The sequence below is a fragment of the Triticum urartu genome, chromosome 7A, assembly GCF_056163025.1.
Source record: "Triticum urartu cultivar PI428250 chromosome 7A, HENAU_Tu73, whole genome shotgun sequence".
Classification (NCBI taxonomy): domain Eukaryota; kingdom Viridiplantae; phylum Streptophyta; class Magnoliopsida; order Poales; family Poaceae; genus Triticum; species Triticum urartu.
In genome coordinates this window covers 717,047,382-717,065,303 of record NC_141879.1, presented here as the reverse complement: position 1 = coordinate 717,065,303, position 17,922 = coordinate 717,047,382, and the positions used below count along the sequence as shown (strand labels likewise).

The 17,922-nt window shown below is 46.4% G+C and overlaps 2 protein-coding genes and 1 pseudogene across 2 annotated transcripts; all 3 read left to right on the top strand.

Annotated features, from left to right (window-relative positions):
- Nucleotides 1–6,872: 6,872 nt before the first annotated feature.
- LOC147962113 (uncharacterized) lies at nucleotides 6,873–9,371 on the top strand (annotated as a pseudogene).
- A 13-nt stretch (nucleotides 9,372–9,384) lies between these two features.
- LOC147962112 (uncharacterized) lies at nucleotides 9,385–10,527 on the top strand. Its single transcript, XM_087534673.1, has 3 exons — nucleotides 9,385–9,434; nucleotides 9,530–9,620; nucleotides 9,709–10,527. The coding sequence occupies exons 1-3, from the start codon at nucleotides 9,385–9,387 to the stop codon at nucleotides 10,525–10,527; spliced, it is 960 nt and encodes a 319-aa protein (XP_087390799.1).
- Nucleotides 10,528–12,358: 1,831 nt separating this feature from the next.
- LOC147962111 (uncharacterized) lies at nucleotides 12,359–13,469 on the top strand. Its single transcript, XM_087536356.1, has 3 exons — nucleotides 12,359–12,442; nucleotides 12,532–12,814; nucleotides 12,907–13,469. Exons 1-3 carry the CDS (start codon nucleotides 12,380–12,382, stop codon nucleotides 13,275–13,277), a joined length of 717 nt encoding a protein of 238 aa, XP_087392482.1. The 5' UTR covers nucleotides 12,359–12,379; the 3' UTR covers nucleotides 13,278–13,469.
- Nucleotides 13,470–17,922: the final 4,453 nt, after the last annotated feature.

Below are 17,922 nucleotides of genomic sequence, written 5' to 3'. Positions count from 1 at the left end.
TCCTCAAATGTCCTATGATCAGGCACACATCCTAACACTTATGCATATTGATAACTTAGATGTGCAACACACGAAGTAACGTATATCTTCAATCAACGAAGACATACATTCTAAGTTTGAATACATTAATGTGGAATTTGACTTCGGAGCGCCATGATAATTGTGCGCCGTGTCTGGGTCTAATACTTCCTATACGGTGGGTAACGACACCACCAAACGTTCTATTTTGAAGTGTTTCACTCATGGCGTTACCTTGCAATGTCTTCACATTTGGTTTGGCTTCAATCTCAACATGTCTTCATGATTATCTTCACTATGTTGATTGTATAGATATATACATACTAGTGTTCTGTCCTCTACAGCATTCACTTATAGCTATGTCTTCTTGTTTGAATCTTTTGAACTAAGTGAATGTGATCGGACCCTAACCTCTCTATGCTTTCCATCTCAAATTCTATCTCTCCAAGTCATATGCATTCTATTGAAACTGTCGAATGTCTTCTCTGCGCCCTTGTCAGCAGACGACACAGAGACAACCTTTAAGTCCGTTTTCAATGCTCATTCATCCACATGAAATCCGGAGAAGTAGGAACGGCCACCCGACAATCCAGGCGTGCGTGGGACGTGGAACAAACCCCAAAATTCCGCATGATGGCCACGTGTTACTCAGATGCGAATCGCCAGGGGCACCTGTGTAATAGCGTAGTGCCGCCCCTGTACCTATAAATACACACTCACAGCGGTCATTATCTCTTCTTCCACCCTCGCACGAACCCTAGCGCCACCGCTAGCCCTCGACGACGCCGGCGACGAAGCGCTTCGCTGCCGCAACCTCTCCGACGCCGTCTTCACGCCGATCGCGGACATCGTCCTATCCGCCGTCGCCGTAGGTGTCCTCCGTCACCAAGTTAGGGCACGGAAGATTAAACTGCTCGGCCTCATCTCCCACTTCGTCTAGCAGTTCCCAGTGTGGTAAATAAAACTTCTTTTTACGGCCCCTTTTGATCCTATGGCTTTGTCACCTTCTACCATAAGAAGTTTCTATTCACACAAGTTAGATATGTTAGATCTCTCTCATACTGCATCTCATAACATGCCTAGTATATTCACTTGTGCTTCACAAAGTAGTTAGATTCCTCACTTATACTGATCTGTGGGTTCGTACAAATCTGGAACCAACTTCTTACCTATGAGTGAATGTCTTCGCATGATGAGGTCAATGTCTTCTAAACTGATTTATCGTCAAAATCTTCTGAGAATGCATATGACCTCTTCCCCTTCCCTCGCACCTTAATGCTGTCACAGGTACATGTCCATGGGAGAATCCTTTGGTTCTCATAGTCTGCATTCATTTGCAGAATTCTTACAGCATCACATAAATTCTCCTGAAGCCAGTTCCTGTTGGTCCAGTAAGAGAAAGCCTTTGAAGCCTTTGAACGTCTTGAAGTCTTTCAAGTTAAAGTTTATGGCTTCAGATAAAGCAGCAAGGAAGGGGGGCAGACAGCGTCGTGGCAGAACATCCAGAGATCTGCTAGATGAACTCACAAAAATGTACAAGACAAATCCTGAAGAGGATTACAGTCAGCGTAAGACCCGAATCCAATGGATTCGACGATATTGGGCAGAACAATGGTTCAAATACCGCTTCACAACCCAAGAGTATGCTGAGAAAAGTGCCTTCAAAAGACCGTGGGGAGATATCCTATACAAGAATCTTCTACCCAGGTCAAGAGATGAAGCCATTGCCCAAAGCTTCTATCCATGCATGGTCCGTGGGCCACAGCCTGATGATGCACATCCGTCGTCACTACTCTGGTGTCGTGACGACCATCTGTTCAAGCGCAACTTCCAGTTTGCCCAAAATTCAGCGAAGCAGAACAAGAAGAAATTTGGGTTAGACTTCAACCCTGGTCCCTTAGCACCAAGGGCAGATGGCACACGAGAAGCAGAACCCAATGTCATCGGTCCGTATGCCAACCTTGAAGGCCTCATTACCCGCATCTTGGTTCAAGGGACGGCAGTGAATGCGCCTCCAGCTGACTCTGAATCAGAAGAAGCTCCAGCTGTGCTGAAGCCAAAGAAGATGAAGAAGCCAATGTCTTCAAAGCCTGCCCCTTCACCGAAAATCTCAAGGGCGAGGCCACTGGCAACTGCACCTCCTGAAGACAGTGTGCAGTCTGAAGACTTATCACGCATCTCCAAGCACCAGAAGAGCAAGATGCCTCAGCCACACACCGGCCAAGAGCTCACAGCTGCTGCCATTCTGCGCAATGATGACATTGATCTATCAAGTGACGAAGATCTCGCAGATGACGCTCTTGAGCAACTCATCAAGAGCAAAGAAGAGGCAGAAATCTTCAATGATCTGCCGCTCTTTGATGTCACAATCATTCACAACTTCATTGACGAGTGGTTTGACACGCCCAACATCAGCTTCGATGATCTACAGCTACCCATTGGCCTCAGTGTCGCCTTCCATGGCGCCATTGCTTCAGAACTAGCCATCCCCAACGCGTTGTTGAGCTGAAGCAGACGATTGACTATGAAAAGGCTTAGTTCAAGAAGCATATGGCCAAGCTCAGCGTGCAAGACGTGAAGAACTTCCAAATCATGATGCACGAGCTCAAAGAAAACTTTCTGAACAAACATGCCGAAGCTCAGGGTTTGCGTGAGCGCATGAAGACTCTGGCTGACAGATGTGTGCAAGCCTACAATGAGGCTGAGAAGCGCAAGGCACTTGGGCGTCCTGGCATCCACCCAAGGATGGCCGCAAAGAAGAAGAAGCAGACTGCTATGGCTGAACCTGATGCATCAAGGCAAGAAGCAGTTCCGATTGTCTTCCCAACTGCAATACCTGGCTCGAAGCCAAAGAGCCGGTCAACCGCTTCAGAGCTCAAGAAGACAAGGACTGCTGAGGCTGAAGCCAGGAAGAGGAAACACTCTGAAGCCTCTCCTACTGCCCCCTCCAAGAAGAAGAGGAAGACCAAGAAAGCTCGGGCTGCTTCCACAGAGCCCTTGATAGTGGAACCCATTTCTATGGTTCATCCTGACGCAGAACGTCAACTGACAGTTCATGAGCCTGCTTCCACAGAGGCTCCTGAAGCCGAAGACATTCCAGCAGCTGATCCCATCGCTGCTGAAGACATTGGTCCTCATGACAATGTAGAAGATGATCCAGTCCTTCCTCAGTTTGAAAACAGCGAACTCATCAGCATTGGTCGTCCACTGACGCCAATTGCACAAGATGCTTCATGAGCGGATCGCCCACAAGAGGAAGAAGACTATGAGGCCCAGGCCACTCCAACTCCACAGGCGTCGTCTGCGCTCCGCAGGCTTCGCAAAGGTCCAAGGCCTCAAGTCTTTGCTGAAGACTTTCCGGCTGCAACAGCCGAAGAAGAAGAAGTACCACAAGATCCCACTCCCCTGTTCCACCAAGAAGCAGTTCTCCAGGAGAACATGCCTATGACCGACCCTCCAGATAGTCAAGTGGAGGATGAAAATCTTGAGGCTGCCACAACCAACAATGAAGCTAATGTGGAGCTCTCCCCAGCAAAAGCTTCAGAAGACAGCGAAGTCACTGATCCCGCCACTTCTGTTCCTGAGTCTGCTGCCGGTCCCCAATTCAACTATCATGTTGAGCACAGGCCTCGGGTCCAGAAGCCAATTCCAAGACTGCCAAGGTTTCCAGGTCCTGCATCAGCACCTGGCTCCTTCAACATCAATGGCTTCAGGGCAGACAACACGTTCTTCAATAGCTCCAGGAACCCCTACTCAAGGGAAAGGATATCATCTGATCGGTTCTGGAGCTATCCTCAGCGAAGCTATTACTCTTGCATTCTTTACAACCAAGGTCGCATCTTCCCACACAAGCGCCTTGACGTTGAAGCTATAGCTGGTCTGCCCTGTCTAGAAGAAGCATTGGATTGCTTCAAGCAAGTGGGTCTGCTGCAGTTTGTTACTGATGAAGAGCATTGGAATGAAGAGCTGCTGCTACAATTCTATGCCACACTTCACATCAAAGGGTACAACAGAGATCCAAAGACTTGGGTCCTGGAGTGGATGACTGGCAACGTTCATCACGAAGCCAATGCATTTGACATCATTGAGCTCACTGGCCTTCCCACTCCTGGCGATCTCTTCGAGCAAGGCTGTCAGCTGAATGCTGAAGCTATTGAGAGCATCTTTCAGCGGCCTGAACCTAATATGAGTCAGATGCTCAGCATGATGAAGCCATTTCCCCAAGATGCTGCTTATCCCACAGAGTTCTTCATTGAAGACCTTGAGTACCTGCTCAGAACCATCTATCACATCATCCGGCGAACTCTCTGGCCTATCAAAGGGCACTCTCCAAATGTCAAGCTTCAGGGTGCAATGAGGACTTTGATATTCTGTATCCTTCATGGCAAATGCTTCAATACACAGGACTTCTTCATACGCCAACTTGCTGCATCCGGCTCTGATATGTTTGGTTTGAAGTTCTACGCCCCTTGGGTAATGCGGCTGATCAAACTTCACTCTGCTATCACGTATCAGCCCTCAGCCCGCAACCATCGGATCTTCTTGCCTGATGTGGATACCTCTACTGAAGCCATCTATCCCGAGCCTGCCAAGCAACCTCTGAGTCTTCGGAATGCAGAACACCAGAGCTTCACTCAAAACATTGAAGGAATTGAAGCAGTTTCTCGGGTGTATCCGTTGGCTGGCACTACACGTGCACCACGCCCTGCCTCCACTGAAGCCACTGACAGCACAACTGCTCCAAGACCCAAGAAGCGCCCTCGTGTTCTCAATGACCGAGAGCTTCTTGTGGCCCTTCATCAAAAACAGGATAGGCATCATGACTGGCTGAAGCGTCAGATGAAAAGCCTCTTGGTGGATGTTAATTGCATTCGCAATCTTGCCACCAAGAATGCTTTCGTTGCCCATGAAACCTGTCGCCGCACATGGAAAGGGCTCTCGATGATGTGTTCTGAAGCTGATCTTCAAGAGGATGGCTTCACTGAGCGATTCAAGTTTGACTCCACACCTCCTAGAAGGGCTGTGCTGCGAGGAACACCATCCCTTGAAGACTCTGAGTTTTCTTCATCTGCTGCCACAGTGACTGCCAAAATTATTGAGGATGAAGACGATGCTACCTCACCACCACCTTCTTCAGCACCTCCAAACACCACCAACGACCCTGCTGCTCATGGGAACGCGTAGAAACTCTATATCTTCAAACCTTTTTGGTCCTTACTGACAAAAGGGGGAGAAGCATATGGGGTTGATAGTCTTCAAGCGGGTCCATATGGGCGGGTGCTTTATATTCACTACAAGAAATATGTCAACTTATGACCTTCTGTCAGTGACCCTCGAAGAATTGGTCATAAATTTATGACCATTTTAGACCAATTGGTCAAAAGCTGTCTGGGGGGCTCTAAACCCTAAACCATAACGACCATTTTGGTCAGAAAGGTCATAATTTCATTAGAGGAAATGGTCGTAAAGCTAGTAGCACTGTCCACTGCCTCATGCGTAGCTGATAACGACCAATATAAAATGGTCACTACACTTGAGTTTGAATGAATTAGGATGATTAGGCAGCCACCTCGCTTATGTGTCACTGTCTAGGTGTCTTTTTTGCTTGAGTTTTAATATTCAACAGATAGACGGGGGACACACTGACAGGCGGGACCCATTTGACAGATGGGGCCGAGCGCTTAATTCGCCCAAAAAAGATGCACGAGGCGGGACTCGAACCCACGACCTCGCGCTTGGTTGGCTCGCATGCTACCGCTGGGCTAGAGAGGGACAGTTGCTCGCATCTGGGACTTTATCTATACATTATATAGAACTACGTCTCTCTCGTATCATTGACAAGTGGGACCTTCCGACCAGGTGGCATCGAATAGAGCAACGATTTGCAACACTGACAGGCGGGACCCATTTGACAGGTGGTTGAGCGAGCGTTTAATTCCCTAAAAAATATGCGCTAGCGGGGACTCGAACCCACGACCTCGCCCTGGGTTCGCTCGTTCATTACCGCTGGGCTAGAGAGATATTATTGCTAATGTGTGGGTAGTTTTCCATATAGTATATAAAACCACGGCTCTCACGTACCAGTGACAAGTGGGACCTTCCGACCAGGTGGCGGCGGGTGGCATCGAACAGAGCAACACTTAGCGTTTTTCTAGGTCTTCCGACCAGGTGGCGGCGGGCGACGGCGGAAGCAACCAGGTGACCTCGCCCATGGCCTCGCCGCAGGTGACCTCGCCCACGGCCTCGCCGCAGGTGACCTCGCCCACGGCCTCGCCGCAGGTGACCTCGCCCACGGCGGAAGCAACCAGCAGGGGGCGGAGGCGGGGGCGGGGCCGGCAGCGGAGGCGGGGGCGGGGCCGGCAGGGGGCGGAGGCGAGGCAGGGCGTGGAGGCGGGGGCCAGCAGGGGCGTAGGTGACCGATGGTGGTGGGGGCTCGCCGAGCATGGGGGACTCGCCGCCGCCGCAAGCACACCTCCCGGTATGCACCCCTCACCTCTTCCCCCCTCTCCTCTCTCGTCACCCGAGTAGTGGGAGATGGATTTCAGTCAGATGTTCTTCAGCATAGGAGATAGCTTTCTTGTTTTGTTGGTGGGAGATGAATTTTGTTGATGCACTGTTAGTAGTTAGGAGATAGCTTGCTTGTTTGGTAGATAATGCATAGATGAATTTTCTTGATGTGCTGTTAGGAATTGTTCAGCTTGTTTGTTAAGAATTCTTCAGGCCTTGTGGTTAGGCAATTAGCATATAAAATTTTCTGGAATTTTAGCTTCCATTACTTCCATCCATTTTCATTAATTAATGTTGATGCGCTTAGATTGATTTGCTAAGTTGCAACAATTTGTTGTCTTTGGCAGATGGACAGAAGCTGGATTAGAGAAGGAGTTAGAAAGTTTTCGAAAGAACATATGAAAGGAGTTGATGATTTCATGGCAATTGTTCGGGCAAATTTTGCCAACGATGCTCACATTCTTTGCCCATGTTGTGAATGCAACCGTCCAAGAATGGCTCAAGGAAGAGTGGAAGATCATCTGCTTCTTAATGGGATGTCCAGCACATATGATAGATGGATATATCATGGAGAACCTTTAGACAGACAACCTCAACATTTTGAAGCTGATACAGAGGCCCCTCATATGATGGGTGGTGGTGATGCTGGCATTGATTTCATGGAAAAGGTTTTGCGAGATAATGTTGTTTTGGAGGAAGAGGATGGGCATGAAGATGATAGGATTCCTAACCTATTGAAGGATTTGTATGATGCTGAAGATCGTGTTGATGGACAGAAATCGTTGTTTGCTGAGGTGTTAGAGGAGGCGAAGCGCGCAGCTCATGAAGGGGGCAAATTTTCAAGATTTACCTTCACCGTGAAGTTACTCCACATCAAGTCTTTCTACCGGATTAGCAATGCCGCATTCAACGCAATACTCCGTCTTTTGAGCTTGCAATTCCCTAATAGTTGTGTTCCCAGATCTTATGATGAAGCATTGAGCATAATCCGCAGGCTGGGGTTAGGTTATGTGTCAATACATGTGTGCCCAAATAACTGTGTCTTGTTTCGGAAGGATTTAGCAAAGCATGACAACTGTCCAAAATGCAATGCATCTAGGTGGAAAGATGCTGATGGGAAGAAGTCAATACCGGAGAAGGTACTGAGGCACTTTCCCTTGATACCAAGGCTGCAGCGGATGTTCATCTCGAAGAAATCATCGCGTGAGGTACAGTGGCACAAGCTAAAGCGGCAACCTGTGGACAATAAGCTGAGCCATCCAGCGGATGGAGAGGCATGGAAAGAGTTTGACCGTATACATTTTGATTTTGCTGCAGATCCAAGGAACATAAAACTTGGCATTGCCACAGATGGGTTTAATCCGTTTGGGAACATGAGCACGTCTTATAGCATGTGGCCAGTTTTTGTGGTGCCGTACAACCTGCCACCATGGGCATGCATGGATCAGTCCAACTTCATGATGTCATTGCTTATCCCGGGTCCAGATTCTCCAGGAAAGGATTTTTGATGTCTTTATGGAGCCCCTCATAGAAGAACTGCTCCAGCTCTGGACTGGTGTACCTACATACGATGCCTTGAGTCCGGAAGAAAAGTTCAATCTACGTGCTGCGATCATATGGTCCATCCATGATTTCCCGGCTCTGCACACTCTGTCTGGGAGGATCACAGCGGGTTATCAGGCTTGTGTCCATTGTGACAAAGACCCTTGCTCAAAGAGAATAAGGAGCAAGATATGCTATATTGGGCACCGCCGCTTTCTTCCCCGAAACCATCGCTGGCGAAGAAGCAAAGATTTTAATGGTGAGAATGAAACCCGTGACAAGCCAGCTGAATTCACTAAAGAAGAGCTGGAGCAGCAACTTGAAACGGTGAAAGATGTGAGACCAGGAAAGCTGGCGAAGAAAAGAAAGCGTGAGGAAGGTCAATGTTGGGACCGGAGGTCTTGTTTGTGGGACCTGCCATACTGGGCTGATCTGAAATTAAGGCATAATCTCAATGTAATGCACATTGAGAAAAACATATGCAAGAATCTGCTAGGGACGTTTCTGAACATTGAAGGGAAGACAAAGGACACGGTTAGTTCTAGGCTTGATTTGGAGGACATGGGCATAAGAGAAGATTTGCATCTACAGCACAATGAAGATGAAGATTCATTTGAAATTCCACGAGCATGGTATACAATGAATAAAGAATAAAAGCTTGCATTCTGTGAATTCCTAAGAGCGGTGAAATTTCCAGATGGTTATGCTGCTAACCTAGCAAAGTGTGTTACTTCTGATGGATTCAAGCTTTCAGTACTGAAAACCCATGATTGTCACATCCTCCTCCAAAGGATTTTACCGGCGGGCCTCCGAGGAATCATGCACAAGGATATATATGAAGCGGTTGCTGAGCTGGGAAATTTCTTTAGAGAATTGTGCTGCAAAACCCTCAAGTTAACTGACTTGGAAAGACTTGAAAAAGAAATCCCAATTATTCTTTGCAAGCTCGAGAAGATTTTCCCTCCAGCTTTCTTCACCGTGATGGTCCATTTGGCGGTGCACTTACCCAAAGAGGCAATGCTTAGAGGCCCTGTGCAATACGGTTGGATGTACCCAATCGAAAGAAGGCTGCTTACTTGTAAGCGTTATGTGCGAAACACGGCAAGACCTGAAGGTTCTATTGCTGAAGCATATGTCGTTGACGAGTGCTTGACTTTTTGCTCTAGATACTTTGATGATGTGGAAACAAGATGGAACCGGCCGGGCAGAAATAGAGAGCGGTCTGATTCGCAAAGTGGTGATGTCTCTGTTTTCAACCATGGTGTGAACTTTCTTGGAGCCTCACAATACATGGAGGCTGGTGATGAGTATGACAAGATGGTTTTGTTTGTGCTCAGCAATTGCGCCGAGGTTCTACCATATATCGAGTACGTTATATCTTGTGCACTCATTATATATATATATTTTGCTTGGGTTGGCACCAGCCTAATGTTTTAATTCACATGTTTTGTTGGCATTGTAGGAAATGCAAGGAAGAGTTAAATCAGGAAGAAAGCAATATCAATGTTGATAAAAGGGTTGCCAAGGTGTTTGCTAAGTGGTTTAAGAATCATGTGAGATCTTTAGCCACATGTTTTATGTTTTCTGTGTTATTCACCCATTGTTAAATACCATTGTTTGCTAAATGGTTTATTTGTGTAGATTGGAAAGTTGCATGAGGAGAAGAAGGTCAGTGATGATCTATTTGCTTTGGCATGCTTACCGGATAAGCGAGTGAGAGTGTATTCAGCATGCATTGCTGACGGTGTCCGGTACCACACCGTTGACCGCGAGGAAAAAAGGAAGACACAGAATAGTGGAATCGTCACTGAGGGGTCACATGATGGTGAGATCATTGACTTCTATGGTCAGTTGAGAAGCATCGTAGAGTTGCAGTACAACTCTAGTGGAGGCATCCATCGCTCGGTTGTCTTATTTCGCTGTGACTGGTTTGAGCTTGGTAGCAAGAAGAGGAGAGACTCTTTTGTCAAATATGATGGCCACTTCAAAAGCATCAACACTGCAAGGTGCTGGTATAAGAGTGATCCCTTTATTCTAACAACACAAGCAACAATGGTGTTTTATCTGCCAGACACTCTTTTGCACGGAAAATGGCGAGTTGTGCAAAACTTTCAGCACAGACACTTGTGGAGTGTGACCGAAACTGAAGTGGAAAAGGGCCCCGGTGATGGTGGACTAACATACCAAGATGATGACTCTACGGAAGTTCCATTGCAAGCTGATGATGACTCTATGGAAGTTCTGGTGCAAAGCAGAGTGCGAAGGGACCGGGAACGTGTGATCATTGGTGCTGCAACAGTTGAAGGCATCAAGAAAAGAAGAAAGGTGGTAGAGGATGGACATGAAAGCGAGGATGAGGAAAACCGGACTGATCATACTATGCTGCAATATTGTAGGGATGATGAGGAAAACAGGAGTGGGCATAGAGTTCCTTGTTTTCGTATCGACGACGATGAGTAGCGAATGTAAATTTGGTCTCCTTGGTGAGCTAATGCTATTTTGTCTCCTTGGTAGTAGTTGTTGATGTGATCCTGATGTAGTTTTTGTACTAAAAATCTCTCCAGGTACCAAAATGCATGAGACTGTGTAGTGATGGAAGATGATGGTTGAAGATACAATGCAAAATGATGTAGTTTTGGTGATCATGAAGTTTTGGTGATGGAAGATACAATGCAAAATGAAGATGTTGTTTTGGTGAACTGAAGATGCAAAATGTTGTTTTTTGGTGAACTGAAGATGTTGTTTTTAGAGCTGTTTTTCTGAACTGAAGATGTTGTGGTGTAAAATGCTGTTTTTTTGAACTAAGTAGTTTTGGTGATCATGTAGTTTTGGTTGTGATGTAAAAGTTTACAAAATGATGTGATCCTTAAGTTATTTTGAAGAGACTGTTGGTTATGTACCCGAACAAAACTACATGTGTTGGAGAGAGTGGTTGTCTCTCAAACAAGTGGTCCCTCCTCTCCCGCAACTGACAAGTGGACCCTCCTCCTCTCATTTCCCCATTCTTTTCCTTCCTCTCCCACAACTCCTTCCTCTCTGTCGTCGTCGCCGCAGCTCATCTCCTTCCTCTCTGCCACCGCCGCCGCCGACCGCTGGAGGTTTGAATCCGCTGCCTTCCTCTCCCGCAACTCCTTCCTCTTTTGATAGGTTAGGGTTTTCTGCTGTTGTTTACTGGATTCGATTAGGGTTTTAATGGATTAGGGATTAGATTCGGTTAGGGTTTGATTCGAATGGAGGGGGAGTGGGTGGGGTGGTGTTGTTCTGGCCTTGGATTAGGGTTTGTTTGGAAATTTGGGTTAGATAATTTGAAAGCCCACAACTAAGTTGACTGACCTAGCAAAATATGATTTGAATCCTTCCTCTTAACTTAGTAGCAAAATATGATATGGTTCAAATTAGTTAAAGTAGATATATTAGCTTTCTTATCTACTATTGAGGCCCTGTTGATGTTGATGTTTTTGGTGCCAGCAAAATATGGAATGAGTAGAAGAAGAAAACAGAGTGATGTTGATGTTTTTGCCATTAGAAATGTCCTTGTTTTTGCCAAGATAGAGTAGTAGCAAATTGAGGCCATTGCCATTTATAGTACTATTCCAAATTGAGGCCTTGGCAAACACATGTAGTAAATATCCAACTTGGCTCTGACACTAGCAAGATCATACTCATGTCTTCCCATATGGTTCATTTATAGATATGCAAAGGGGAAGATATGTTCATATATGTTCATTTATAGATATAGATATGTTCATGCAGATATCTACCCATATGTTGGATTAGATATGTAGATATCTGCCATATCTACATGTCTGCCCATTTATAGATATTTGATATGGGCAGATATGTTCATTTATAGATATAGATATGTTCATTTATAGATATGGATTTAGTATGCTCTGTTCTGTTGCTGTTGAATTCTGTGGTTAATTAACTGAATTAACCGAATTCTGTTGCTGTTGAATTCTATGGTGAACATGCTGTTACTATTGCCAGAACATGCTGTTGAATTCTGTTGCTGTTGAATTCTGTGGTTGAACATGCTGTTGTGGTTATTCTTGTTGACAAGTCTTGTGCTGCAGTGGGATTCATGCATATGCAGGTGTAGTGACCTGCATGAATATGGGCAGAGTAGCAGCAGCAGTAGATGCCAACATTTGATATGCATGCATGCATTCTTGCTTGTTTATATTCTTTTAAACTGAACATGCTCAAGTATGGAAGGTTTTACAATGCTGCTTGTTTCCTATTTCTGTCCAGTCATGTTGTTTAATTTACTATTGCTTGTTTCCTATTGCTTGTTTAGAGTAGAAGTGAGATGGCTGGCTTGGAAGGTTTTGAGTTCTTCGAGATCATAATTGAGAAATCTTGCAGTAGGCAGGTATATTTATCATCACTCATTTCTTTATCATCACTCTGCTGTCTAGTGCTTCATTGCCACAATTAACCACTGCTTGACCCTCGCTGCAGAGGCTGCCTGACAAGTTTGCGAAGATGCTCGCGGGCCGTGAGCCCCACAAAGTGAAGCTGCGGGAGGCCGACAGCGGGCTTCACAGGCTGTGGAAAGTGTTGGTGGTGTTTGATGGTGAAGGCCACATGTACCTAGGGCCCAGCTGGGAGCATTTCGCCCGCGCCCATGAGCTACAGCTCGGGTACTTCCTTGTCTTCCGCTACAACGGCGACGCCATGTTCACCATGAAGATGTTCGACAACACCATGTGCCGCATGTACTACCAGCACGACGACGATGCCAGTAAGCTCTCTGCCTCTCTTCTTCCTGTCCTTTTGGCTTCCTCTACCTGCACGATGACAACACCATGTTCACACTTTGTTGCATTTGGCCAGGCAATGGGAGCAGCAGCGGGGATGACGAGGAGCAGAGCGGGGATGATGACGAGGAGCAGAGCGGGGATGATGAGGAGCAGCCTATTCTGGCTGACGACGAACATGCTATGGTGGTGGCTCACGACGACCCTGCTATGTTGGTGGCGGATGACGACCTTGCTATGGTGGTGGCGGACGACGACCTCGCGATGGTGGTGGTGGACGACGACCTCGCGATGGTGGTGGCGGACGACGACCTCGTGATGGTGGCGGCACCTGCAATCCCACAGCTTGGCGACAGGACCATGCCAATTGTGGTAGAGGAGTACATCCGCGTTGGGATTCGCCACTCTGAGCGCATCAGGTTGATGAAGGAGAAGAAGGAGGAGTGAAGGTGTTAAGAAGGTGTTCAGCATGTTAGGTTTAAGCTTGTTAGTGTAATATGAACATGTCAATGTTAAGTATGTCAGGTTTAATTTTGTGCATGCTCATGGATGCTGTATGACAGTGTCATCTAAACAAGTCATGTTTTTAACAATGAATATTCAGTTTGGTAATTGATGGGAATTGAAATTTTTTATGCATGCTCATGGATGAAAGATAAAATTATGGGGTTTTGTGCATGCTCATGTATGAAACAATATAAGTTTCATTTTTTGAATGCTAAAAACATGACTCAAACCCTAGCCACGGACGACCGCCGTGACTAAATCCGCCGGTTTTTGAAAACACCGTACAAATTCAAAGGGTGTGTCTAGGGCACATCTAGATGTGCTCTAGCTATTGCACATCTAAGTGAGTGAATCAAGCATAAAGAGAAAAGAAAAGAGAAAAAGGAAAATATCCACACGAATCTCGACGTAAGATCAATGCCATAGGACTTAGATGTGCAATACTTATGGCACATCTAGATGTGCTTTAGCAAAACTGAAATTCAAAAACCGTTTTTCATTTTTTGAATGCAAAAGACATGCGTTTTTCGTGAAGCGGCTACAAGGAGGGGCACCCCAAACGGCGCCATTCCATGTTTATCTCAAAGTAGACCCTATTTTACGGACGGTCGCCAAAAAGCATGCATTTCCGACCCTCGTAGCTACTCCCGGCAATTCGGACCACCTTCGGCCGATTCAGCTGGAACCGGCTGGAATTTGAACTGCGGGTCCTCCATAGCTTGCCCGTTATTTTCACTAAAAATGCTTTTTAGCTTCACAGGTAGGCATTCCATCACAGAATCGACAACAGATTTGCACGGGTCAAACCCTAGCCACAGACGGTCGCCGCGACGAAATCGGCCGGTTTTGAAAACACCATAAAAAATTCAAAAAAATCAAAAAATGGGAGACCTCCGCGTCACATCATCAAATGTGGCCTACCAACTAGCAAAAATACTAAACTTGCAATACCGACGTTTTCTTGAAAAAGTGTTCTCAAAAACGACCTACCACGAACGAAGATTCATGGCTTTCAAGCCAAACTAGCAATGATATGGCCGCATCCGTTGAATAGTTTCTGATAATATGCCCAAATTGGGCGCATGCCTCCGTCTTGTGATGGCAAACAATGTTGCCAAAGCGAGGTTCCAACTTGTTTAACAAAAAAAAACCGTTTTTCATTTTTTGAATGCAAAAGACATGCGTTTTTCGTGAAGCGGCTACAAGGAGAGGCACCCCAAACGGCGCCATTCCATGTCTATCTCAAAGTAGACCCTATTTTACGGACGGTCGCCAAAAAGCATGCATTTCCGACCCTCGTAGCTACTCCCGGCAATTCGGACCACCTTCGGCCGATTCAGCTGGAACCGGCTGGAATTTGAACTGCGGGTCCTCCATAGCTTGCCCGTTATTTTCACTAGAAATGCTTTTTAGCTTCACAGGTAGGCATTCCATCACAGAATCGACAACAGATTTGCACGGCTCAAACCCTAGCCAAGGACGGTCGCCGCGACGAAATCGGCCGGTTTTTGGAAACACCGTAAAAAATTCAAAAAAATCAAAAAAATGGGAGACCTCCGCGTCACATCATCAAATGTGGCCTACCAACTAGCAAAAATACTAAACTTGCAATACCGGCGTTTTCTTGAAAAAGTGTTCTCAAAAACGACCTACCACGAACGAAGATTCATGGCTTTCAAGCCAAACTAGCAATGATATGGCCGCATCCGTTGAATAGTTTCTGATAATATGCCCAAATTGGGCGCATGCCTCCGTCTTGTGATGGCAAACAATGTTGCCAAAGCGAGGTTCCAACTTGTTTAACAAAAAAAACCGTTTTTCATTTTTTGAATGCAAAAGACATGCGTTTTTCGTGAAGCGGCTACAAGGAGAGGCACCCCAAACGGCGCCATTCCATGTCTATCTCAAAGTAGACCCTATTTTACGGATGGTCACCAAAAAGTATGCATTTCCGACCCTCGTAGCTACTCCCGGCAATTCGGATCACCTTCGGCCGATTCAGCTGGAACCGTCTGGAATTTGAACTGCGAGTCCTCCATAGCTTGCCCGTTATTTTCACTAAAAATGCTTTTTAGCTTCACAGGTAGGCATTCCATCACAGAATCGACAACAGATTTGCACGGCCCAAACCCTAGCCACGGACGGTCGCCGCGACGAAATCGGCCGGTTTTTGAAAACATCGTAAAAAATTCAAAAAAAATCAAAAAAATGGGAGACCTCCGCGTCACATCATCAAATGTGGCCTACCAACTAGCAAAAATACCGAACTTGCAATACCGGCGTTTTCTTGAGCTACTCGGTATGATTTTAACCATGATTTCTACAAAGTTTACAAAATCTACACCCAAACCCAAAAGGATTTCCCTCCCACACCAAAATTTTCCCTCCACCAAAATTTCCCTCTCCCAAAATTTGCCTCCACTCCCTCTCCCACTACCAGGCAGGACCCACCACCCCTCTCCCACTAAACACGCGGGATCCCACTCCCTTCCCCTCCCACTCCCCAAAATTTCCCCATTCCATTCCCCTCCCCTCTCCCCGACGAACCCTAGCTTCCCCTCCCCGCCGCTCCGCCCCGACGAACCGCCCGCTCCGCGCCACCCCGCTCCCACTCTCTCCCCTGCTCCGTGCCGCCCCGCCACGCCGCACCGCGGTGCGCCGCCCACCCCGATGACGGTTGCTACATCGACGGCTACATCAACAACAGTGAGTACATCGGCGACGGTGGCAACATCATCCACATCATCAACGATCGACGACGGCGACAGGTACCCCTCTCCTCTCCCCTCTCCCCCTCCTGGTCGACCTAGGGTTAGGGTTCGGTAGATCCCCCTCCTGGTCGACCTAGGGTTAGGATTCGGTCGATCTAGGGTTAGGATTCGGTCAATCTAGGGTTAGGATTCGGTTGATCTACGAGCTCCTGGTGGTTCTTGTTCATGTTCATTGGACAAGTTGTTCATGTTTATCGAGCTCCTGGTTCTTGTTCTTGTTCATGTCGATCTAGGGCTAGGATTCGTTTTCTTGTCGATCTAGGGTTAGGATTCGCGCGTCGGCTCCTCCCTCCCTGCTCGAACCCTACTGATCCAGAACGTGCTCGCCAGATTCACTCATGGTGCTTGGCTTGGGTCACAGTTGGTTATGTTGCATGCGTGTCCTTGTGCACTTGTAGTGTTTGATCCCCCTCATGGTTTAGGGTTCATGTTGATGGAGAGGAAGTGCATGATTTTAGGGGATGGGGATGGATGAGGAGGTGGATGAGGTTTGAGGAAGACCTCCCTCTGGTTCATGGTTCATGTTGCTTGTGTATGATTTAATTACTTGGCTTGTATCAGTAGCACTTGGAGAAGGTGCCCCTCAGGGCCTCTCATGCTACCCATTCCTGTTGTTTTGAGGTTATGGGTGGGTTTGCTATGCGTTTGGTTATATTGTGCTTGTGCGTTGGTCTGGTTCATGGCGTGTTTACCGCTCTTGTGAGCGGGGCGCTGTGTCACTGATGTTTCTGAACCTGGTGTTTATGTCGTATCTCTGTGATGAGATGTATGGCCAAGTGAATGTTGTCATCATCACGATTCACCCCTATGAAACCAGTAGTTTATTTCCCTTTGATTTCATCGAAAATGATGCCTTGTGCTGGCCCAAGATGTTGTAATATCGTTCTATGGCTGCCCATGATCTGTCCTTTTTTTGCGGGTATGGCGTTCTTTCTGTACTCAAACACAAAAGCAATTTGTGTTAAGTAGAAGGTGTTGTGTTCAGTCACCAAGCTATAGTGGAATTACATGATTCAGATGAGCATTTCTTTATCAGCATAGAGGCCGTCCCGTGTGGCCCTCTCGCCTTTTTTTGTTGTTGTTGTTGCGAAGACCGGGAACTTTATTGAGCAGTTGAGAGTATTTTTTTCATCTGCTTTTGTACTTCTGCAAGTACTGTTGTTTCATGCTTTACTAGTGGAAACATCTAGTTGTTTTGAAGGTCCTCATGATATACTCGTCTAGCTTGCTGTCAGACTGTCTAAGCATGTGTACATGACACCAATTCACTAGTTCATGTTGCTTGCTTGCTAACATACATGTTGCTTGCAAGCATACATGCTTAATTAGGGTTTCCATTAGCAGTACTTGCTTGTATCAGTAGCACATGGAGAAGAAGCTACTTGCTTTCTTATTAATTAGGGTTTGTATCAATAGTATTTGCTTGCTTCTTTTCAATTTCCTTCAATGCTTGCTTGTTTCTATTAGTAGCACTTTGCTTGCTTGCTTGTTTAGTGTACATATATTTCCACTGTACATGCATGCTTGTTTAGTGCACTTACATGTTTGCTTAATTAATAACAGTACATCACTGTATGTGCATGATGGTCCAAATGCTTTCCTTTATTGATACAAGTGCATCATTTTACTTTATCCCTGTTGTATCTGATTGTTGTTTATTCTATTTTGCAGGCACCACCTCAAGATCATCCATGGCAAGGAGGACAAGGTCAAGCATGACGCCAACCGTTGGTATGCAACTTGCTCCTTGTGGTCAGTTTCATAAAATCTGTGTCTTAATATGCTAAGTGAAATGTATTGCTGCAATCTGAATA

Bases quoted from the DNA above. Each gene is read 5' to 3' on its own strand.
- LOC147962112 (XM_087534673.1), top strand. From the start codon at position 9,385: ATGGTTTTGTTTGTGCTCAGCAATTGCGCCGAGGTTCTACCATATATC. The intron at 9,435-9,529 runs GTACGTTATATC...TTGGCATTGTAG, and splicing joins GAGGTTCTACCATATATCGA to GAAATGCAAGGAAGAGTTAA. The intron at 9,621-9,708 runs GTGAGATCTTTA...TTATTTGTGTAG, and splicing joins CTAAGTGGTTTAAGAATCAT to ATTGGAAAGTTGCATGAGGA.
- LOC147962111 (XM_087536356.1), top strand. From the start codon at position 12,380: ATGGCTGGCTTGGAAGGTTTTGAGTTCTTCGAGATCATAATTGAGAAA. The intron at 12,443-12,531 runs GTATATTTATCA...CCCTCGCTGCAG, and splicing joins AGAAATCTTGCAGTAGGCAG to AGGCTGCCTGACAAGTTTGC. The intron at 12,815-12,906 runs GTAAGCTCTCTG...GCATTTGGCCAG, and splicing joins CCAGCACGACGACGATGCCA to GCAATGGGAGCAGCAGCGGG.